The following is a 24,260-nucleotide window of genomic DNA, read 5'->3' on the forward strand; positions in this document are numbered from 1 at the left end:
AAGTTGATTCAGTCAATGCCATTGCTCTTTAATTAAAAAAAAAACATGTACCACATACTCAAACCCATCTTAATCAATAATATTGTAGATGGCATCTACTACATGGTAAACATTATGTCCCACAATTGTAATGATTGATCATAATTTAATTTAGTTAGTAGCACAAGCATTTGCTACAATGTAAGCAATGCTACACCCTTCCTCTTTCTTGTTTGTTTTCTCTTGCGGCCAGCTTCATGAAACTTGTCTGTAGCATCTGTGAAAAATGTCACTTCTTTCTTTGCTTCAATCTCACTTTGGAGGAACTTCAAGGCTGCCATATTGAAACCAATAGTATCCTGAAAACAAAGAATATGCTTTGTATGTAAACTAAAGCTCTGTCTATACTATCTACTACTAATACAGTATATGGACCTGATGTCGTCATATCATAACCATATTTGGGTACATCAAACTTTTTTGTAAAAATAGTTTGAAAGTGTAGACAGAGGTTAACACATGCTATTTATATGTTTTTCTAATTTAATATTACAGTACTAGACATTTATATCAACATTTATTCAATATTTACCCTCATGTTACCAACAGTTGATGAGATGTGACCCCTAAGTCTGTCAATGACTGGCAGGAGTACCTGGTTAGATGTGATCTGCCCATGATGGATCCTGCAAAGAATATATTTAATCATAGTTATTATTAAGACACACAGTTTGATTTGATTGAAAATGTTTATCTGGTTTGTAGTAATAAGTTATTATAAGTTACTTCCGATCAGGACAGCGAAACTGTCAACATTTCTAATAACACAGTTTGATTATTTAACATATTATACGCCATGCATTATTTTGATCCATCCTCAAAATTGTGGTGGTACAGTGCACGTTAAATTTTTGGAATTTTGTGAAGTTGGTGACTGAATACGTTTGAAAACCAACCTGTAGAGTGAACTTGGAAAACCAGATTTGCCAAGTTAGAATTAGAAAATCATAACCATACCTGAGCAAAAATAGAAGACATCTACAAGTCAGTTCAGATTCCCACTCCAATGACAAAAATACATCAAGAAGTTTGAGTAAATCCTCAACATAATGGAATGGTAACACTAGTAGAGCTTCTTCCAGTTCACTAAAGAGTTATTGAACAACTGAGTTAGTACATTGAACAACATTGTTATTTCAATCATTGTAGTAGATATTAAGGAAAGGAATATTGAGAATTGAGCACAAGAGACTATTACTGTATGTCAAACAACCTGAAGGTGCATGTAAATGACCCTAGCTAGACTAGAATAGATAGTCTAGACTACAGTAGTTAGATAGTCTAGACTACAGTAGTTAGATAGTCTAGACTATTATTTTAGATAGTAAAAACTAGTTAGATAGCCTAAACTAGACAGACTAGCTGGATAGTCTAGATTACAGTAATTAGATAGTATAGACTAACTAGATAGTCCAGACTATTATTCTAGATAGTCAAAACTAGTTAGATAGCCTACACTAGCTAGATAGATTAGACTAGACAGTCTAGTCTAGCTAACTACTGTAGTTAGATAGACTAGTTAGATAGTTTAGACTATTAGCATCGTGTCTCAAGGAATTTTATTTAAGCTTAAGATAGCAAATACAGGTTGTAATGTAATCAATGCGATTGCTTTTTTTTAATCCACATACCTTGAACGTACTTTCTTGATGACATCTAAAACATACCTGGTAGGCTAAATAAATACATAAATTAAATTTCATTTAGTATTCATGGTTGAATATTATCCACTACTGTACGGAAAAGTAAGACAATAAAGGTAAAGATGTAAAGTACACATAAAATGTTTACTTACAGAAACTTTGCCAAGAGCTTCAAGGATTGGGTGCATCTTGGGTAATGGGAGCTGAAAATGTACAAGTATGTATTTGCATTATCTTGTATTCTCTAATAAAAAAAATGTTTTTGATAGGACACTTTCAACCTAGGTGTCACGTTTGGATATCATATTATACTTACAGGTTTCTTAACTGCTTTACTTTTTTCTCTATGTTCTATAACCTTTGACCTTTCTTCTTTAAATAGCTCTATTGCTTCCATAATTCTTTCCGCTGCCTTCACGGTTTCAACTGTTTGTTTACCAGCTAGAACAGCTTCTACTGCTGTTTCACCAGCAACCTGTAAAATCAATACAATGCCATCGTGTCCATAAATGGGAACATCACATTTTTTTTGTCACATAAAGTTTGATAGCGTAGACAGAGCCTAAGACTTGTTTTATCCATTTCTAATGCATGGTTACTCATCCCTCAGAGATTGGGATGAAACTGAATAACATGACTACCCTTCCATGATTGTGGAAGGCTAATAGTTTAACAAACACTATGACAACTGTATGGGTTCTATTAACAAGACATACCACCGGTTCCGAGTCACGTTCAGCTACTGCTGCTTCATTTAACTTCTCTCTTTCGTTTTCTCGCTCCTCTTCAAGCACTAGCGGTTCTTCTGTCCGTTGCCATAACCTCAGTGATTTATCGTGAGAAGCAGTGACTATGTGGTTACCACTAGGACTGACAGCTAGGCACCACACTTCTCCTTGGTGTCCCTGAAACAAGTTAGATAGAACCACAAACATAATAGTAATTTCAAAATCTGTCAATAAAAATCAAACATGCAGTAGTCGAGTGGACACTTAATCATCATACAGTATCCCTTAATCAAACCAGTTCTTTTATCGTAAAGAATAGACTTTTTCTTATCTGAGACTAAAGAAAACAAATTCACAAATATATTTGTTTGTTATTATTTATTTATACTGGGAGATTTCTTCAGTCAAAGACTGGTCTCCCAGAGGGCCCTCAGCGGCTGTGTGTGTGTACTAGTACACCAGGGTAACCTTCTACTTGTCTTGAAAGATGTACTAGGTTCTTTAAAGTGCACATGAGCTACATGTGTACACTGGACCTATGGTTTATATTCCTTATCCGAGAAGACTTGTTCTACCACCACAAATATGCACAAGCGAGCTTCGAACCCTTGCCGATTTTATAGCTATGTATTAGTTAAAACTTAAAAACTAATTTAAGCAAAATCATTGTAACAAAGTTAATGTGTTTTGTTTTTTTTAGCTAAGTAAGTAGGTTAAATCAGACCTAAGGGCAAAAAAAAAACAAACATACGGAATCTCTAAATGCATTGAAGACTCACCTCCAAGGTTGTAATAACTTCAAAGTTATCAGCATCCCATTGCTTTAATTTACGATCTTTCCCGCAAGTAAAAAACAGATGGGTTTTGGGTACAAACTGAATTCCCATGATGCTGTCATCATGAGCGAAGATGGATCGGTGACAATCTCCGTAATCCAATCCCCAGATCTTGATATTTTTATCTGCTGATCCTGTGACAATCAATGAACTATCCTGTATGTCAAATAAAATAGAATAAATTTAAATACATTTCTTAATGCTGGAGTTTGTATGCAACTTTAATATCAATGCTACTGTTTGGACTGGATTGAAAATTGTATGTTTAATTGTAAAATTTAAAATTAAAACTTACGGAACATATATCCATTGTCAATACTGGTAACTTATGGCCATATAAGGAGAGGAAGAACTGGAAAGAAAAAAAATAACAAAATTAATTTATAACTAGAATAAAGAGTTGCAAACCACATATCTAAAACCACACGAAAGTTACTTGTGTGTACTTGAGCTGCTATAATAGTATAATATAGTATTTGCATATTATGTACGAATAGAACGGTGCTTAAATGCAAATATAATAAAGCTATAAAATAATAAACCTGGTATTTTATACTACTGTCTATTATGTATTTTGTGTACATCACACACACACATGAGTCAATGTTTAAAGCCTGTTATCCTGTTGACGTTCAATTTCAGCGAGTTGTGTTGCGTAAAAATAAACCTTCTACAATTATATACATGCATCTATTTAAACAACACATGAGTAGCCATTAGTAGCTAAAAGGTCAATATTTTAGTGACTTACTTTAAGAGTGTCTGCGAAGAAGATCTTAACAGTACTATCTAGCAGCGAGACGGCTATGAACTTCTGATCGGGAGAATACTTAACACACAGGACATCCTCCGACATTTCCAAGGTTCTTTTGTGTTCCATTGAGAGCTTTTTGCTGATTGGACGTAAAATGATAGCATCCTGTTATTAATTATGTATTTGTATGAAAATGTTCAACATCATAAAGATATTATAGTGAATAATAATATCAATGTCAATATCAAACATCTGTCAATATCAAACATGTGTGAATATTGGGTGAAAAAACTATATAAAACCCATCTCGCATAGCATACGAAATGATGTAATTTCTACCTAGTTCAAGCCTTGTGGTTGTAGCGCTTTAGAGAAAATTATTATTATTATTATAAAAGTAGAGCAATTCCAATGCAATTTATTTTATTACATGCAAATTTTCGTGCATTACACACACACATGTTCCAATATATACATAGTACCATAGTACTTTCTGGACTACCTATTATCAAAACGAGCATTTCAACAACAACACCGATATACAAACCTTTGATCAGTTTCTGAATCCACCAATTCAAAATCCCAGAATTTGATTGTCTTGTCTGTTCCTCCAGATACAAATCCACGCTATAGTAAATATAATATTTAAAAAGAGATAGAATTATAGTTACATATATAGCAATATATAGCAATACTTCATAAACAACACAAACACATTTTTTTGTATTCTAACTGTATCTGTTTCAATGTTATAGTTGAAAGTATATAAAAATAAGGGTTAATTCTTATAGACCACATATAAGCAGGCCAGAAAGATGCTGTACATAAATTGAAATAAAAATGGTAAGATTGATAGATAAATGAAAAAGCTTGTTGGAAAAGAAAAGTCTTTAGCTGGTTATATAAACTAAACAACCATTGCATACAGTTTAATTGTGGGTTTTCATATACTGCACATGGGTGTTAAAACGGCAAATGCAAACAATGAAAAAAAAGGTGTATATATATTCAAATTTCATAAATCTGGACTATTAATTAGTAGCATTACAACTGAAATACTTACTTTGTTAGGCATCAACGCTAATGACCATACAGTGTTTTCATGTGCCTTTATCTGCTCCATTAATGAACCAGTAGCAATATCAAACAGTTGCAGCGTTCCTTGCTTTGTTCCCACAATGCAATGCCTGTCACCGGGTACGAATATCGAGCATAGTGCGTACGTGCAGCTCATAGATCGAATACACTTTAACGTGTCTCTAAAAACAAAGAAAATAAATAAAATGAAATAATGTCAAAGGAGTAGATATGGTAGAGGTAAAAAAAGCTACTGTAATTCATGCAAAAAGACGACAGTGTGATTGAAGCCCCTTAAACCAAGGCAATCTAACAGGATGCTAAGCTCTGGAGATCAAAGGGTTTTGCCCTGCCCCTTAACAGTTAACGCACACAATATGTACATAGTACAGTAATGTTGGTATTTGTCGCAGCCAGACATAAGATCAAAGGACTGTTACTAAGTTCCTATATTGGCAAGGCGAGCTCAGTGTCCTGTTGGTAGATTGCCATCCTTAAACTTACCGGTTCCACAATTTAACACTGTCGCCAGAAGCCGAGAGTATCGCAGTGTTGTCCGAGCTGAAACAGACAGTTCTCACGTCACTACGATGACCATCCCACAGAAGACGTTTAATATTATGATTTTCTGAACTCGTATCCGTGATGTTCATCTGGTGGACTTCAACCGAGTTGTTGTGAAGTAATGTTACTAGAGACACCATGTCGTTCTTTTCAACTAGTACATCAAAGGCTCTAATGAATATAATAAAATTATTTATTAAACAGATAATGCACAAATTATAACTAATTCTGAATTCAAGTGCAAACTCTTATATATCCTATAGTTGTTTTTGAAGCAATGTAAAATAGAATAAATGCCATTATTTATCATCTAGCACATTATTATTATAAAATGAAACGTATGAAACAGAAGTGTAAAGTCCATTCAAAATATTTTATTATGATGGAAGTAGCAAATGTTTTAATTTAAAACTCCAGAACAATTATTACTTTAATTCATTATAAATGGCCAGACGTTGTGGACGTTTTCTACTATGTAAGGATGGATGGATTTCAATATACACTGATTGTCTATAAAATATACAGCATTGCAAGTAATTTGATCATTACAGAAATGTATTAAATAGTCAATACCTGACTTTCGATGATGTTACAATTTTAGAATGATGTTTGATTTCATCTTCTGCTCCCCGTATTAATTCAACTTCAGGTATATCCTCTTCATTATCTCCAGCTTCTTCTATTTCCCTGATTAAACAAAAAAATTAAACAAAGAAATTAAACAATTAAGAAAACAAGAATATGTTAAAAGTACACACAAGCATACAGACAAGTTTGGCTAAAGAATTGTTGTGTAATACATTATAGGTGTAGATTCATTCATTCATCAGCAGAAAATTTATTGTCATTTGCATATAAAATATACATAGAAATGATGTTTTCTCTGAGATATACAACAACAAAATACAAAAACATAAAAATAAACAAAAACATCACATCACTCTCATACAGTATACTGTCAAGCATTCATATGATAGGCGAGGGATTGTGGCACGCTTTTGCGCATCCATGTATATCAATAATAATTACATTCAAGAGGGCAGTTTCCATGTTGACGGTATACGATCTTTGCGCACTTACCTTTCTCGTCTCCGCCGAGCACGTTTTTGTCTTTTCTTAAATCGCTTTTTTGCCTCTTCTTCAGTACATATTAAGAACAATTCTACATTTGATTCTGGTCCCTGATAATATAACCAAAAGCAATCATGTCAGACATTCAAGTATATAAATTATGACGGAAAACAGTAGTCAAAAAGTATCTGAAGAACCTAAATGTTCACTTTATTATCATGTATTGTTTGTTATTTTAAAATTATGCCTTGAAAAACTTAACCAATTTGGTCATTCTATCCACACATAACTTGTTGGTACCCATACCAAAGCTCTGTTTACACTATCAAACTTTAAGTGATAAAAAATGTGATGTGCCCATATATGGACATGATGATGTCATATCACTACCATATTTGGGCACATCACAATTTTTTGTGAAACTAGTTTGATAGTGTAGATTGTCTACAGTACATCGCTGAACAGTTTCTTTGTCTATTAATGACAAAATAGAATGTCAATAAAACTTACATGACAACAGAGCAATCTTCCAGACCTGTCTGTTCCCATGGAAACCAGTCTTTCTCTGCTTAATCTCATAATTGATCCTGCTTTAACGCAGGTCAACAAACTCTATGATAACAAAATGTATAAAATTACAACATATTTCTTTCTAAATCATTACAAACAAGAAGCAACCTCTGCCAGGAGCAAAAAGAAGGAGGTTCAAGAATCGTGATAAGGAACTGTTCTGACTTACGGCCTAAAATTAGTAAAATAATAAAAAGTGGTCCAGAATTGGAATCCTGGTTTGCGTTGGCTCCATAATTTACTGAAGTCGTCTTTGACCATATATCTATTATGTGGTTTAAATTTGGTAAATATCTGTTTTTTAGTTTACTTAGCGGAGGTTAAAAATGATAAGCTTAAAGCTTAGAAATAAAACAAACATGTTACCACTTTATCATCTTCTTCATCATCCTCATCATCACCTTTAGCCTTCTTAGATTCAGGAGCCTATAGAATATAAAAGTAAAAAATATGGCTACATTTTGTTTTCAACTATTCACTTAAGCCTGTCGACATTAAGATTTTACAGGAAAAGGGGGTAAAAATCAATGTTAAAAACCGTTAAAATCTGCAATCGTTTTTACCTCATCTATATCGTCCTTGAAATTCAAATACCAAACTCTGAGCTCACTGTCACCACAACCAGTTATTAATTTACTGTCCTCAAGGCAGATGAAATCCCAAACCTACAAAATTAATTATTATTATGGTCAATTTTGCTCAGCTATAATGTAAATTGAAGAGTGCTGAGCGGTTATGGCAAGAGCACAGTAAACCATAGAAATAAAATTGGCATAGCTCTCCTGACCATGGGCCTGGTGGTAGAATATGTCTAATTAAAAACTGGAGGTCGAGTGTACACATCGGTTCACTACATCTTCTGGAAGAACAGGGTTACTCCGGAGTACTGGTCCATCTCAATAATGGGATGCAGTGGCGTAACAGCTATGAGCACTTCCTGGCTAAACCCAAGGGCCCTGGAGCTTAATGGGCCCCAGAGCATGAGCAGCCCAATGCAAATACCCAGCATTGGAGGGGTCCTTAGGGGGCCTTTGCCCCCTGTGTTATGCCACTGATGGGATGAGGATGAATGAGAGCTGACTCTTAGGGAGATGGAAGTTGTGGAATGTGTTGTCCACATCAGTAATAGACAGGTTATTCCCCCCAACATTTTCATTAAAACATTTAATACATTTCTGGTTTAAAATGCAGGAATATAATTTATCTGTAAACATTTTAACCTACCTCTGTCCGATGCCCAACTAATGTTTTAAAACAATGTTGTGTGTCCAAATCCCAGAATTTAATAAATGTATCTTTAGAGCTAAAAATAAATTAAATACAAATCTATAAATAGAAACATGCAACACTGCCCTCAATTCTTTTTCAATCTTATCATCAACTTATTTTTTTATTTTTTACTTCTATCGATAAGGATCTTTTTCATTCATTCATTCATTTATTATTCAATAAATATTCTCCACACATAGGCTCCCTGAAAAAAGTAAGACCTTCCTAACAATAATAATAGATAATCAAATACAGAAAATATAAATGTAAACTTTAAAAGCTTCAAGAGTCTTTCTGACGCTGGAAAATCAAATTATTTGATTTTTCGGCGCCAGACTGGAACCGTGTCGTAACAGGTGTGAAAGACATCGTAGAGGAGGTTTACATTCAGTAGTGAATGAATAGCACACTTTAATGTGATGACATACTGGAAATGAATTAAACTATAATTTACCTAGTTATCAATATATTCTTTGTCTTCATAAACTGACACTTGGTTACAATACCCTTGTGACCTTTCAATCGGTACAATCCCGATTCATTGACGATATCCCAAAGGATAACATCTGTATCCTGAAAGAGGGGAGAAAGGAGGATATTGTAATATTGGAAAGGTGCATAATGTGTTGGTTAATTAAATAAACATAACATTATTATTATTTTATTGATCAAAAAAGAAGATAGTGTAGTAGTATATCAGGAAAATTCAAATTTAAAACAAGAATATTTGAACAGTACCAACCTTTGACCCAGATGCTAATGTCAAACCTGCTTTGTCAAAGGTCAAAGTTGTTATAGCAGATTTATGACCATTGAAAACTATACTTGGGTCACCACTGGAAAGGTCAAATAACTGGATAGCACCATCAGCATATCCTACAGCTAAAAGTTTACTCTGAGGACATCCAGTAAGAGCAGTTACTTCGTGTTTATTTCCTTCCAAAATCAACACCTATGAAACAAAAAAGAGGTGGGATTAGTCTGAATCCTAAATCAAGGGGTGGGATTATAATCGAGCATCGGATTATGCTCAGAAGTCATATACAATATTATGGATTAGCAGGTAAAAATTATAATTACCTGAATTACAATTTGAATCACAATTTAATTAAATAAAAAAAAGTGTTCACCTTTTCATTCTTTCTGATATTCCAAATGATGACATGCTCGACTGCTGGAACAGCAATCAAATTACCACGCTCCCCATCAAGGCTAATGTAAACAATATGGGCGTTATTACTTGCAACTACACCGAAGACCGTGCTTTGAACATATCGTAGATACTGTTTTGTGAGACCCATTGTGTGTTCCTTTTCAAATTGTTTAATTTGTCATTTTATTCTCTATAAAAAAATAAATTAAAAAAAATAAACTTGTGTAAGTAAATTATAATATATGCACAATTTGCAATATTTTCCAATTATTCAAAAACTTTGAATAAACCAATGAATACGACTGGGATTCCAGTACGTATACGTCCTTCTTATCAAATTTAAAATTGTACAAATGGTTTATTGCATTATTTTTCGAGTGCAGTTAGTCTTTTTTTAAAATTCCTTATTATTTTTATTTATTAAAATAAACATGCAAAAATAATTTAAATTCCAAACAATTCTTGATTGTCTTGGTTTGGACTAGGCCTACACATGGATTTAACATGGCAGTGTAAAATGCTGAGGCACGAATCTACAATTAGCTTAGGCCTAGGCTTAGCTACCTGTCCTCTCAGACCTGCATTGGCTGTGAGAGGTCGTCAGGCCGCCGCTGTGATAAATGTTTGTTTTGCCCTTCCTTGCTTATGGTTGGGCCTGGCTGAACTGGTTTTCGTTTTAAAGAGCTGGCCTGGGATGTTAAACCTTATTTATAGAAAAGCAACACAATGACAAATATTCCTACCTTAAATAGGCCTAGTATTTAACTCATATAATATTCTTAATATAAAAAACGCATAAAATAAACTTTTCTACAGAGTACTATCGAAGAACACGTGTGTTGATGTGGTCGTCGCGTAACATAATAACCTTTGACCTTACATACTATCAACCAATCACATGTCTGCACAGGACAGGTACAGTAGTACCTACCTAGTATAGTACACCGCTCCACCACAACATACACCACCACTACCACCCCTGGATTTTTGGGTTTACAAAAAGGTATAGGCCTAGGCCTATATATTTGATGAACTTTCTAAGCTAATAGTCTAGGCCTAGCTAGAGGCTACCAGTACTACACACTACCTAGGCTAGGCTAGACTCTAGGCCTTGCTGCGGCCCTGGATATTATAAGGAGGCCGACCCTAGATAGCTAGGTAGGCTAGTAGTAAGCTATCTACTACTAGGCCTAGGCCTACTAGGGGACTACTAGACCCCTACTACTAGGACGGCCTCTAGGCCTAGTCTAACTAGTAGTAGGAGGCCAAGGCTTTTATTTTAGTTTAGGTCTAAACATGTTACAAATATGACATACATAAATATAAAATAGGGGAAGGGTGCGACAACCCCAGTAGTCGGTAGTGGCTGGCAACACAGTCACAGGGATGAGGGTACGGTACATTTTCATTAATATCATGTTTTGTTTCAGATTTCTAAAAATGCCATCTGTGTTATCAACTCTACCCAAGGAATATGGCTACGTTCTAGCAACTGGAACAGCTAGCTACTTGATGTTGCAATATATGGTCATGAAAGTGGTGATGGCAAGAAAGAAGTACAAGGTCAAAGTAAGGTCACAGTAAAAATCTCTGGTCATAATCTTACTTAATTTTCCCCAATAAATCCATTATATGTCTGTCTATTATTGACCTACTCAAAGTCTGCACAGACATTTTGTGTCTCTATCTCTAGATAGGTTCTTTGTATTTGTATACATTCAATATATTATATATTATTTTTACCAGTATCCTATTATGTACAGTGAAGACCAGCCTGTGTTCAACTGTGTTCAACGAGTACATGCTAACACGTAAGTATATATCCACCAACAGGTTAGAAAGCATGCTTACTGATAGCAAAGCAATCTAACAACAGGACACTTAGCTCGCCTTGCCAAGATAAAACTAGTAACAGTCCTTTGATCTTATGTCTGGCTGCGACAAATACCAACGTACTGTACTGTACATATTATCTGCGGTGCACGGTTTCTGTTAAGAGCCGTGGAACTGATTGTGTCTTAGCCACAGATAAACCCTTTGATCTCTGGAGCTCAGCATCATGTTGTTAGATTGCCTTGCTGCTAGCTATCTTGTTATGACTTCTATGAGAATCTTAGTACAGTTGGATTTGAATCAAAGATCCCAAAAATAATATTTGATCTGATAACTTTTATTCTACTGTAAAATTATTTTATTTTCAGACTTGAAAGTTATCCGTCTTTCATATTCTTCTTGCTAGTAAGCGGTCTTCGCTACCCAGTAAGTATTGCTTATTGAAATAAAATATTACCATTACAATGTCCCCCCCCCCCTCTCCCCATGGTTCCACAATTTAAATAACGTTGTTTTAATGTTTTTTCCACAGCGTGCTGCTTCTGGATGTGGAATGTTGTGGATTGCAAGCCGTTTCTTTTATTCATTTGGTTATTCTACTGGAAGTAAGTACTTAGATTATAAGCTAGGCTAATTTATTAGTCCTTTTACAGCTGGTCTCGAGTTTGAAAAGGGGATGGGGATTGTTTGAACCCTACAACCTAACTGGCTACTGGCCGCACCACCAATCTTTTAACCAACATAATGACAAAGAGGTTGTGAAATGTGGTGTACACTGTATTGATAAATACAAGAGTAGGCCTACTTGTACCTACAGGACTCAATTAGACCATGACCTAACAAATGCAAACTCGTTGCACACACCCACCAAGTTTTAAGAGCGTGCAAACCCTAGTCTCTCAATAAAGCCAGACAGATGTACAGACACACAGAGATTTGGTAGATTTATTTATAGTAAGATACACACAGATTTTAAGTAAAGTTTAGATCGAGTTAAGTATGGAATGTTCTTGTTTCTTTATAGATCCACAAAAACGTCATTATGGGAGCTTTGGATTCTTTCCTTATGCCGCTCTTCTTGGCATGACTATCAAGATGACTGGAGAACATCTTGGTTGGTGGGGATGTTAACAATGCTGTTAGTGTTACCATCATATTTGTTATAGATCAGGAATATGTAATTGTAGAAATGGGTGTGTGATATTAATATAACAAAGACCAAAGCTATTACAATGTTCTATTTTGTGATTAATGTTTTTGGATTGCAAAAATATTTAATTCAATTTCTCCCTTGATTATCTTTTACATTTATGGCGATGTATATGTTTTAATAAACAGTGATGATTATACTGTAGTATTGTATGTAGATGTAGCAAAGAATTTCATATTGTTCATTTGCTAATTTTAATATTTTTAATTTGGTTTACTACTATATTTTAATCAGTTTTAATCAAGTGTAAATTTTGTATTCGATAATTTAGATAAGAGTTGGTCGTTCCAAAGATATTTATGACATCTTTGTTTCTGAACTGCATTAAGTACTATACTGTACAATATGTATACATAATTTACACCTTTTAGATAAACAGAGGTACCTTATTTTCGTAGATCTAATAGAAAAGGTACCTTATTTTCGTAGATCTAATATGAGGTACCTTATTTTCGTAAATTTAATAGAAATTAAAAGGTACCTTATTTTCGTAGATCTAATAGGAGGTACCTCGTTATTTTCGTAGATCAAATAAGAGGTACCTGCTTATTTTCGTAGATCAAATAAGAGGTACCTGCTTATTTTCGTAGATCTAATAGAAAAGGTACCTTATTTTCGTAGATCTAACAGAAAAGGTACCTTATTTTCGTTGACCTAATAGAAAAGGTACCTTATTTTCGTTGACCTAATAGAAAAGGTACCTTATTTTCGTTGACCTAATAGAAAAGGTACCTTATTTTCGTTGACCTAATCAAGGGAGAACTTTATTTTAGTAGATATAAATACAGTATTATAATGAAGTATCAACAAATATGTATTATTTTATTGATGATTAAGTAAATAAACCAAAATGCAAACCAATTTTTTTTTCTTCAAATGTGCACATTCTACTGCTCACCCCTGACGAAAGTGAAAGTACATAATAATAGTACTTTAATTATCTTGTCTTCTTAACGGATTGACATAAACAAAAGTCTTATTGATTAATTATTTCAAATTTTACTTCTCGGAAAAAACTTTAAACAAAACATTGACATTCTTTAAATACTGATAAGGTATTGGTTTCACATTATGCTAGTGGGAACTTATGGTGGATAGCCGACTTTGTTGCAATTGTTGACTGTGACCTCTTTGTAAACCTTCCAAATAATATTGTACAGTAGGTCTACACATGGATTAAAGAATAGAAGGATATGCATCGACGGTGACATCAAACGATTTTACAACGTGCTTGCCTATACTAAAGCACTGCTGCCAATCAAACAAACACGCTCATTGAACTCCGTGTCTCTAACCGCGGCCCTCTGTAAAACGCTGCGAATCAACTGTTACATTTTTTAAGACCAAAACGTAACCATGTAGAAATCGTATGCGCAGTCTGAATGTTCTATTGACATGTCTGCGTCGATGATTAATTGACAACAAAAATATATTGCTGAACAATTCTGTTTTAGTTTCATCACAATCGGACTACGAAAAGTTCACTTTCTTACGACTGGTAATTTTAAGTAGTTGGTAATATTAATAAAATATGCAATTTTAATATTTGAATTATCATTATTTGCCTGCCATCTTCTGTCATTAAAAATTGCGTTAATCTATAGAATATTAAATTATGCATTTGACCATGTATGTTGTTAGCGTGGCCGGTGTTCACACATACAACAATCGTGTTTTTAATATATGGCTAAGCAGTGGTTTCTTCATAAATCTCCTTAATTATCGACGTGATTATATTTAAATTGTAGTGCCTGGTGATTGGCTAGTGGTTATGTCATCCACATCACATCCAATTACCGGGCCTAATTGAATGAAAACAGCGATCCCTGATCCGGGATTGGCTGGCTATGTATAGTTGCGATACGTTAATACCTAGCGGTCGTTTTGAAAAGTACACGCAGGGCAAACTTAATCACGAACAAACGAAGTACCTATTATTATTCACACAAGTAGTAAGACAACGGTGAGTATATAGATCATGATTACACGTTGTATCTACTACACTTAAGATTAGCAGTATCAATGTCGGCAAATCATATGGTTTACTAGTAAGCCTAGAAGGCCTAGTATTCTTGCTGATTTTGTAATTTTACATGTAGGCTGAGACAAATAGTTATTGTCTCAGATGTAGGGCTACTACAGGTCATAAAATGCTACTTTAATGTCATAAAAACATTAGCGAAGATCAATCGCGGCAGAAACCTATACTAATTACAATTATAGCATCTACAATTCTAAGCCAATAACAATATAGTATTGTTTTTATCTGGTATATTGATGAAGTAGGCCTACACTAGGGTCTTCACAATAACATACAATGTAATTTAATAACTGTTTTCAATAAACATCATAGTTATACTCAGTGGCGTGAGGCAGAGGCCTGAAGTCACTTGTTTAGGAAACCTAAGTGGCCCTCCAAGTTTCAAAGATCGAGGTCTGGGACGTTTTTAGCATTTTTGAAATATTTTATGCCTGTTCATCTGGGCACTGCTCATGGGCCCCAAGCTTCAGGGCCCATTGGTTTAGCCAGTGAGCGCACATAGCCGTTACGCCACTGATTATACTGTTCAAATATGTATGAATACATACAGTGCAACAATATTTTCTATTTTCTAGATAGAAAATGAGCAATCACCAGTTGTGTCTGCAAACGATTTGTAGGCTATGTGGTAGCAGTAAAGTTTCTATGAAGGACCGGAAACCAAAGAACGCGCGAAAGAAGCGTAGCCAACAAGGTTAAATGTCGTTGCACATGTGCAGTAAACAATATATTAGGCACGCGACCGTTTCGTTGTTACCATGCGGTTAATTAAACTGTAACATTGTGGGCGGTCCGCGGTCTGTCGGCGAGAGTCAAGGAACCCTTGATCTCACGTCGATGCATATCCTTCTATTCTTTAATCCATGGTCTACATTGTTTTCCCTGTTATGCTTCAGTGGTTCACAAGGCTTCTAATACTTCCTCATTCAAACAAACACTCAAAATCATTGAACCAAGATATGACAATATTGTACCAGCTTTTACTACACTTATAAATAAACCATAATTATTTCCGGGAGGAAATTTGAGACTATGTACTAATACTAGTGGTATAACTGTGTTAAGTATGTTACCATCATGTGTGCCACTAAATACATGTTGTTACCAGGTACTATTACTTACTATAATCATAGTTTATACTACAACCGGTGAACTTCTAGGTCAACGAGGACCGAATCTGACTGTTACTGACGTAAATGACTGGCCCAGGGCTAGTGAATTTTTTAACAACTTCGGATTGCCATCTAAACCTTTAGTTGCAAGAGGAGTCGGAGTAAAATCGCCTGCTTTTAGGCTATGGACAGACGAATATTTGAGGCAACATGTTGACAATGAAATGATTGTTACTGTGGAGAGGGAGAAGAAAGAGGACAGGCAAAATGGCATCGCTGAAGGGCTCACATTTGACGAATTCTTGTCAAGGTATCAGAAAGAACAAATGTATATGGTACAAGATATTCCAGAAACGCTAAAGTAAATTACATGTTGTTTCCTATCTCTAGTTAAAAAAAGAGTCATTTCTACTATTAATCACATAGTAGGCATATATAGAAATTAGAGCCATACTACAAATTAGGAAATTTAGTTAAGACGATATTTATTGCAATAACTCGACCATTATTCATAATAACAATAGAAATTCCTCATTGAATCCATGCATAGAACTACTAGAACAATAGGCCTTTTCCAGTAGGCCTACAGTATTTGGAAATACCCGCTTACATTGATTATCCGATCAAGCACAGTAAAAACATTCATGTAGAACAGAAAGTTATTAAAAATTCAGCTAAATTTTGTAAAAGTCTATTAATATCCTTGAAGAAACTGTTTTAGCGCTTATTATAAACATAATATTTTTGTCTTACCTTAGGAAAGATGTGATTGTACCTGCACCTCTTCAGTGTCACGTGATGAGTGATAGTATAGCAATATCGGTAATGTTTTAACCTGCTAATATTACTAATTATTAAACAATTGATGATTTACCATAATTCTAGTTTCCTGTTCGATTTTTATGTACAGATTTTCCAATATCGAAGAAAGAGTAAGCCTAATACAAAAAGTAACATTTGTTGTTAGTCCCCTGCACATTGACACGCTTCTGCACCGTGGACACAATTGACATTTTCTAGATTTAAACATTATTTTTAAACTTTAGTTGATGTGGTTTAGTAGTGGTGGTACATCGTCGGTTCTGCATATTGATTCAATGGATAACATAAACTGTGTGTTATCAGGCCATAAGCATGTAGTACTCATTGATAGAAAATATTCAGATAAAGTAAGTAGACAAACATATTCTGAACTGTTTAAGTGACGTTTAATGTTATATTTTCATCTTCAAAGGACGTTTAATTTTGTTCTTCTAAACAAAATATACGTTTAATGCTTATTGTCTCATTTTCCTAATAGCGTATATGTTTTGCCATTCCTGTAAATTGTTTTTCCTGCAAATTAAAATTGTAATTATTTGATTTCTCTACAGGTGTCTTTAGACCATCCTTCTGAAAACTATTGTGGGGTAGACGTAGACAGGTAAGATTTTGAAATAAATAATTACTATTACTACTAATACCTAAATTGAGTGAGGTAGACTAAAAAAACTAAATCGACCTATTAGTAGTGAAAAAGTCTTCTAAACACTGACTCGTATATTAATAATTCATACTACATGTACATTGTCAATCATGTAATATAAAGTACCGTACTTTATTTTTAAGTGTTGACTTTGATAAGTATCCTGGTCTTCTTGAAGTTGAATACTATCACGTTGATTTACATCCAGGTGATTGTTTGTTCATCCCATATCGATGGTAAGTAACAAGGTAATCCTAAAAAACTACTTCGAGATTGTCATTGATTGTGAAGTAATAGCATCAGTAGGCATTGACTGACTGTACTGTCCCATGCACCGATTCTGCAGCTGTCGCTAGATAGATTATAACTGACTATTGACAGTCATCTAAATACGAGTCTAGGTGTATTAAGTACTGTAACTTCCAATATTTTTATTTATTTATTCTTTATATTGGGTAACCTCTTCAGTAAAAAAAACTGTTCTGCCAGAGGGCCCAATACAAAGCAAAAGAAACTACCTAATAATACCTACACAACTAAAATGATTAAATCATTTAAATCATCATTTAAATGTCCTGCCTGAAGTATCCATCCACGGTGTTAAAACAATCATGGTCAGATATATACTATACTGTCTGAAGTTGAGTTTGCCACTGATTAGGAACCTACCATCTATTTATAGGTTTCATCAGGTACGTTCTTCTCAAGAAAGAAACATCGCAGTTAACGTATGGTGGAAACATTATACAATGAAGAAACAAAACTTTGGTCAATGTTTGGATATTCCACCAGAAGAACTTAAAACGTTCGATAAATTCACGCTGGCGGGAATGGATAATACGTTTGACGAATTGGATTTAATTAGGTAATTTTCTTTGCAGGGAGTCATTTTTTATGGTTTGTTTGCCGAAAATAATATAATAATATTAAGTAAAGTAACGAACAATACCGGTACACGGTGTACCACAAACTCATATCATCGTTTACCCTTTCTATGATGTTGGCCTAATCAAGTTGCTTTTCGACGACCCCGGACCTTCTGACTATTGGCATATAGCAGTCATTATCCTTAACAAATGTACAACATACCATATATAGTTACACTCAACTATGGATGCCCATGCATAAACTAACCAATGAGTTTTCATTCAGGGACCACGTGTTATCGGTAACTAGAAACTATGATGGTCCAATGGAGTATGACGATTTTAAAGTATCGATCTTTAAACCACCTCCCGATGAGACGGGAAGAGAAATATTTTTCACGATGTCAGAAGAGGTACGCTAACAATTCTTATTTAAACCTCAATAGTTAAGAAAGAATTTTTAATTTACATTCTCACTATAGGACATTTCTTGGGTACACACAATTCTATTGTATTCTATTTATTTTGTATGGCGCCCTACCAAGAACAGAGCACCTACAATATTTAAATTATGTTGATACGAAGAAAAGTCTTAAGATTACATTTAAATAGAGGTGCCGACTTCGTTTCTCGCAAAGGCAACAGGAATTATGTTCCAGATGTGCGGAGCGGTGACAGAAAACGTTAGACCAGTAGATTAATGTATGTACACATTGTTTTATTCCAACAGTTGTTCTTACATCTTGACGATAACTACGATGACATCATCGATTTTGAGGAAGTGTCAAGTTTGGAAGAAAGTGTAAGTAACTTGACATTTGTTATGATATTATGATGATGATATTATATTGAGAAATAGGAAGGATATCTACCCGCCCCAGGTTTTTTTCAAATATAGTTAAAAACATTTCTTGTACCATTCCGATCATTTTGATACCCCAAGAGAGCAGTAGATACATTTGTGATAAAAACAAAACAAATGTACAGTCTACAAAATGGTAGTTCTGGGTTTTGGATCTGACGATGTATACAAACGCTCATTGTTTAAGTTTAGGTTAAGTTAGTTTCAGCTAAAAGCAATCACCGTACTAAGTACCATAATTATCAATTGCTGGTCTTTATAACTAAGACAATCTAACAACAGGACACTGAGCTCGCCTTGTCAAGATAGGAACTCGTAACAGTCCTTTGGTCTTCGATACTTACTTCGTCGCATTTTATCCAACTTAAATCGTACTAAAAGACTATAATTACTTGATGAAAAAGTTTATCTAAAAAAGTAAAATCTACAATTTGTGCCTATTATGGTCTTTATAGGTGTGGCAGGAGATTTCAGTCATTTTAGGAGAGTTTACCATCAAAGTACAAGAATATGAACGTATCAGACATGAAGAGGAATGGAAGGAACATGAGAATATGAAGAACGAATTTGAAGAAGATGAACATAAACAAGATGAAAGTATATTATTTGAAGAGCAAGTTAAAGAACATGAGAAAATGAAGGATGAACTTTAACAACTTATTTTGAGTGAAAAATGAGTCGAAGAACTACAAGACAAGTATTTATTTTTCGAAATTGAAATACAGTACTTTCTGGGAAACAATTGTATTATTTCCCCTATCTATAACATAAAAAACTATTTTTAGTATTTGTCGAAAAAAATTAAATGTTGAAAGAAAGACGACTGATAATAACACAACGGCAATTGTCAACCTAATTTTAGAGATATTTAAAAAATATAAATAATCAATTTTCAATGCCCTAACATTCCCCATCTTAAATTAGAAATACATATAAAACGCTGTCTATGCTAAATGTTGTATATTGGGCACATATCCAAAACAAGATACATCTACAACTGTAGTTATCGATATCTTTTTCTGTTGCATTGGTGAGCCCCATTTTATGTAGTCAGATGAATAGTTAGGGCTATGCTTAGTATCTTGACATGGATTTTGCAATGTTTTGACAATAGGGCTAGCAGGTATCCTGATTGTTGCGTATGTATAACCAGCTGTATCGTCTGCCGATAGTATATTTGACGCAATTGACACTTGTGACGCCGCAGTTGGGGATATTTTAGACTTAGTTAGTACAGATGACGGCGATACCTGTGACGATGATAGTATTTGTGACGATATTTGTGACGCACTTGACCGTCTTTGTGGCGCAGACGACACTTCTGGGGAAGATGACGGTGAGTGTGAGAAAGATACCGGAGAGTACGACACTGCACTTGAAACACCAGTTGTTGTGGATGGCGTATCTGCCGTTGACTTTGGCTGTAACGGTAACTCCGGCAAACTAGGCCGTGTTCTCAACTCGTCAAATATCTCCTTTTCTCTCGGAGCTATTGTGTATGAGTCTTCCTTGCCATATTTTGCTTTCCATGCTAACAGCTGTATACATGCATAAATAAAAGAACAAAACACATGCTTTTTTAACTCTAGTTATTTTCTGTGTCTGTAATAACGTTTACAAAAGTTTGATAGTGTGCGTTTTAAACTCTTTCAAACATTTTATATACCTTAATCATAATCTAGTAAACATTGTATGTGCATATGTATTGTTTATCAATTCCTTTCTGTCTTAACCCAATCTCAATGTAAGTCAATAAAACATTTTTTATAATCCTTTATAACAATCATCATCTTTATCATCATCATATTTATCATCATCATCATCATCACCACCATCATTATCATCATCGTCGTCATCATTTTATTTATCACTAACACCATCATCATCATCGTCCTCGTCATCATCATCTATTTATCATCAACACCATCTTCATCATCATCTTATTTATCATCAACTCCATCATCATCATCGTCATCATCATCATCATCATTAAATTTTATTCCATGTTAAGAAATAGAGCACTAAGCCATTGGTACTGTAACCATTGAAACCGCTGAAACAAATCATAATATAGGAAAGTGCACTATTAAGTACATTACGCTATCTATACTACTTAATTCAGCATTCAGAATGGTATTTGTCGTAATTTGTCAGTAGTAAACATTATCAATAAAGGTAAACTTTAATAATCGTTATCCACAATGTTCGTCTTTCGTGGGCTCGTCCCACTTTTACTGTCATATATTCTGAATTTACATACAATACTTCCTCTTTGTAGTCAAGTTGACGTAAACGTAACGGAAGCTTTTGTTTGTATCGTGTCGTAATTGCGTCAATTCCTAATGTATGTATTATGGTATGTCAGTACTGAGTATTGAGAATTGTAATTCAATGTAAGAGGTGTACCTTTTCTGCAACGTTTTGCGATATGATTTGATCTTCTTGCCATTTCTTGCGACACCAGCGGCTTACCGTACCGACAAGTAAAGACACGGCTAACACAGCAAAGATAATGTAGATGACCTTATCCAAATATCTTGTTGGTTTTGTTGTATTACTTATTGCTTGTTCTGGAATTAAAATGTTTTCTTGATGTTTGTACGTTTGTTTGTCTATTTTTAATTAATCTAGTTTATTCTATATATGTATGTATAAGCAATAAAACAATACATATTGTCAATTTAAGAACAATCTTTATTGTCTATTAATCAGATAATGACAAATTTAAAATTCACATAATTCGAACATGCAACCACCCGCTAGTAGCGACAATCATGCAGTATCGAGTTCTGACAGCAACATTGGCAACGCTTTACTGCCACTCGGAAGTTAGTGGTTCACCTTTACCATCAACAAACCTTGGTTCGAATCTCAGCGTGGTCGTTTGAATTCTGTTCCGATGAGCTCTCATATGGGAGCTCCAAGGTGCTGGAGAACGGAGCGAAGTTTAGAGGGTTAGGAGTTGAGAGACAATATTTAGGAGTAGGGTAGTAGTTATATGGCCATGTTGCCGTCAACAGACACGATCCTGCAGGATATCTATTGTCGCTACACATACGATAATTGGCTGCTACTACAGGTCTTATTATTAACATGGCATTAACATAAAAAGCCAGTTAAATTACTCATGTTTGCTACAAATGAGGTAGAAGTTTAAAGAGACTTTAATTTGAAGAAGAACTGCATTATTAACCTGTAGTTGTAACTGTTATCACTTTGCTACTGGTTTGTTTCTGATTATACCCGCCATACGTAGAGTAAGCCTCCACCAGGTATGTTGTGTCAGGTATCAGGTCGTCGAATTTAAATATTGACTTTCCATGTTTTAGCACCTATGAATGATAACGAAATCAGTGGAGTATTTACATTCTAACGTACGTATCTGTTATACAAGCAGAAGGTTCCGAGTTCGAATCTCGGTTAAAGCAGCCTTTTCTCATCCTTATAGATTTCCTTATCTTTATCGTATATCTATGAGTTTCAGTATATCACCGGGCGGTTTAGAAATTGCGAATTCTGATACTTATATTTAATTCCGATTTCCTTTTTGAACTCAATGTTGCTATTAGTAACAATCCTGACATTTTTACATTTAAAATCAATGTATCTGCTAATTACGCTGATATTTATATTTTATGTTGGCTAATTAAATTTCAATGATTAACAATGTTGCGTAATAAATTTCTATAGCTTAGCGATTTTGTCTAAAGCTCTGTCTACACTTTCTAACTTTATGTGACAAAAAATGTGATGTGCCCATATATGGACATGATGATGTAATATCACTACCATTATTTGGGCATATCACTACCATATTTGGGCACATCATATTTTTTTGGTCAAACTAGTTTGATACTGTAGACAGAGCTTTCCTGTTACATACTTTCATTTATAAACGGCGTATTTACCTCTGTGTCTTCTGTTTGCTTTGACCTGTTTAGAAATAGGTAGGATGTGATCCCGTACATATTTATATCCGGGTCATTCATCCTCATACGCTCTTTACTGTTTTCCTTGATGTAAGGTGTCAGCGGATACACAATTTCACCAGATATGTTCGTACTTCCTTTGGAGTTGATCAGGATTTCTAGTGGTCCCATTAAAGCTACCAAAAAATGTAATCGTTTTACTAGAACTATAAGTGATAATCATTAGATGATCAATTAATTAAGACTTCCTAATAGGACATTTTGGAAAATATAAATGCATTCAACTACTAGTAACCATGTCATGATTTCAGATCAGGTTGAATGTCTGAATTCTATACTAGTACGCAGAAATTCTTTTTTAGAAAATCAGCGACCAATTCTAGGAAATGCTTATTGCTTATTATACGTCAGTCGAAAGCTCCAAGCTAAAAAGTACCGTACCTTCTGCCAAAATATCTTGTGTTGCTATACTTGACTCACTTTCGTTGCCTCGTGCGTAAGCCGTAACTTTAACATACCCGTCTTGTATAGACCTACTACGAGAATACTCGACTGTCCCAAAGACTCCAATGTGACACAGAAGCTGACGTATATTTTGACACTCACTTACTGGTTTCCAACTTAAACAATGATAATACAACCTCTATTAAGGAGACACTTTCGGAACCCTGTCAAGTGTCTCCTTAATAAAGGATGCCCCCTGGTTAGTGGTTAGCAGTGTTGGAATCTATATATTATTTCCACTACCCGTTCTGTTTACGAGAAAGTGTCCCCTTATTAGAGGTGTTCCATAAACTGCTTATTTAATTATTTATTTAATTTGTCCAAGAGGCAAACAAATCTACGCCAAGAATGGTAAAAGAGCAGATTAATTATTTTTAAAAGTTCAAATTATAAAAAAGGTAACAAGTAGGCCTATAAAAATACATAGATAATATACCTGTTATAATATTCCCCGGATTCTACCGAATACGTCACATCTGTCATATTGTCAATATCCTCAGGAGGCAGCCATGATACAGTACTGTTCAGGTCAATTGTTTTTATTGTCACATTTCGTGGTTTGCTTATACCTGTCAACATCCATTTAACATGTGAGATGATTTCCAATTTACAGAATTCAATTTTCAATGCGTAAATAAGCAAGTCAGGCTGTCATACTCAAATGCTCCTACCCATGTCATCCACCGTTTTTGTATATGATTTGACATGAATATAGTCACTGTTTTGACGATATG

At 34.5% G+C, this 24,260-nt stretch overlaps 3 protein-coding genes across 3 annotated transcripts; 2 read left to right on the forward strand and 1 right to left on the reverse strand.

Annotated features, from left to right (window-relative positions):
* Positions 1 to 3: 3 nt before the first annotated feature.
* LOC144849242 (WD repeat-containing protein 3-like) lies at positions 4 to 10,560 on the reverse strand. The gene is made up of 23 exons (XM_078706309.1): positions 10,448 to 10,560; positions 9,682 to 9,894; positions 9,294 to 9,503; positions 9,006 to 9,124; positions 8,507 to 8,585; positions 7,846 to 7,947; positions 7,649 to 7,708; positions 7,223 to 7,324; positions 6,722 to 6,822; positions 6,215 to 6,328; positions 5,582 to 5,812; positions 5,064 to 5,259; positions 4,548 to 4,627; positions 3,998 to 4,139; positions 3,542 to 3,598; positions 3,190 to 3,402; positions 2,399 to 2,587; positions 1,999 to 2,157; positions 1,835 to 1,885; positions 1,671 to 1,714; positions 997 to 1,125; positions 572 to 665; positions 4 to 338 (listed from the first exon to the last, which is right to left on the reverse strand). Exons 2-23 carry the CDS (start codon positions 9,850 to 9,852, stop codon positions 174 to 176), a joined length of 2,808 nt encoding a protein of 935 aa, XP_078562435.1. The 5' UTR covers positions 9,853 to 9,894; positions 10,448 to 10,560; the 3' UTR covers positions 4 to 173.
* A 110-nt stretch (positions 10,561 to 10,670) lies between these two features.
* Positions 10,671 to 13,219, forward strand: LOC144848062 (glutathione S-transferase 3, mitochondrial-like). The gene is made up of 6 exons (XM_078704732.1): positions 10,671 to 10,707; positions 11,135 to 11,273; positions 11,451 to 11,515; positions 11,906 to 11,963; positions 12,070 to 12,142; positions 12,562 to 13,219. The coding sequence occupies exons 2-6, from the start codon at positions 11,145 to 11,147 to the stop codon at positions 12,666 to 12,668; spliced, it is 432 nt and encodes a 143-aa protein (XP_078560858.1). The 5' UTR covers positions 10,671 to 10,707; positions 11,135 to 11,144; the 3' UTR covers positions 12,669 to 13,219.
* A 2,520-nt stretch (positions 13,220 to 15,739) lies between these two features.
* LOC144848138 (hypoxia-inducible factor 1-alpha inhibitor-like) lies at positions 15,740 to 21,711 on the forward strand. Its single transcript, XM_078704833.1, has 9 exons — positions 15,740 to 16,261; positions 16,659 to 16,722; positions 16,947 to 17,069; positions 17,274 to 17,323; positions 17,509 to 17,601; positions 18,048 to 18,230; positions 18,518 to 18,644; positions 18,962 to 19,033; positions 19,549 to 21,711. Exons 1-9 carry the CDS (start codon positions 15,855 to 15,857, stop codon positions 19,744 to 19,746), a joined length of 1,317 nt encoding a protein of 438 aa, XP_078560959.1. The 5' UTR covers positions 15,740 to 15,854; the 3' UTR covers positions 19,747 to 21,711.
* The last annotated feature ends 2,549 nt before the right edge of the window (positions 21,712 to 24,260 follow it).

Source organism: Antedon bifida, chromosome 7 (assembly GCF_963402885.1).
Source record: "Antedon bifida chromosome 7, ecAntBifi1.1, whole genome shotgun sequence".
Taxonomy (NCBI): Eukaryota; Metazoa; Echinodermata; class Crinoidea; order Comatulida; family Antedonidae; genus Antedon; species Antedon bifida.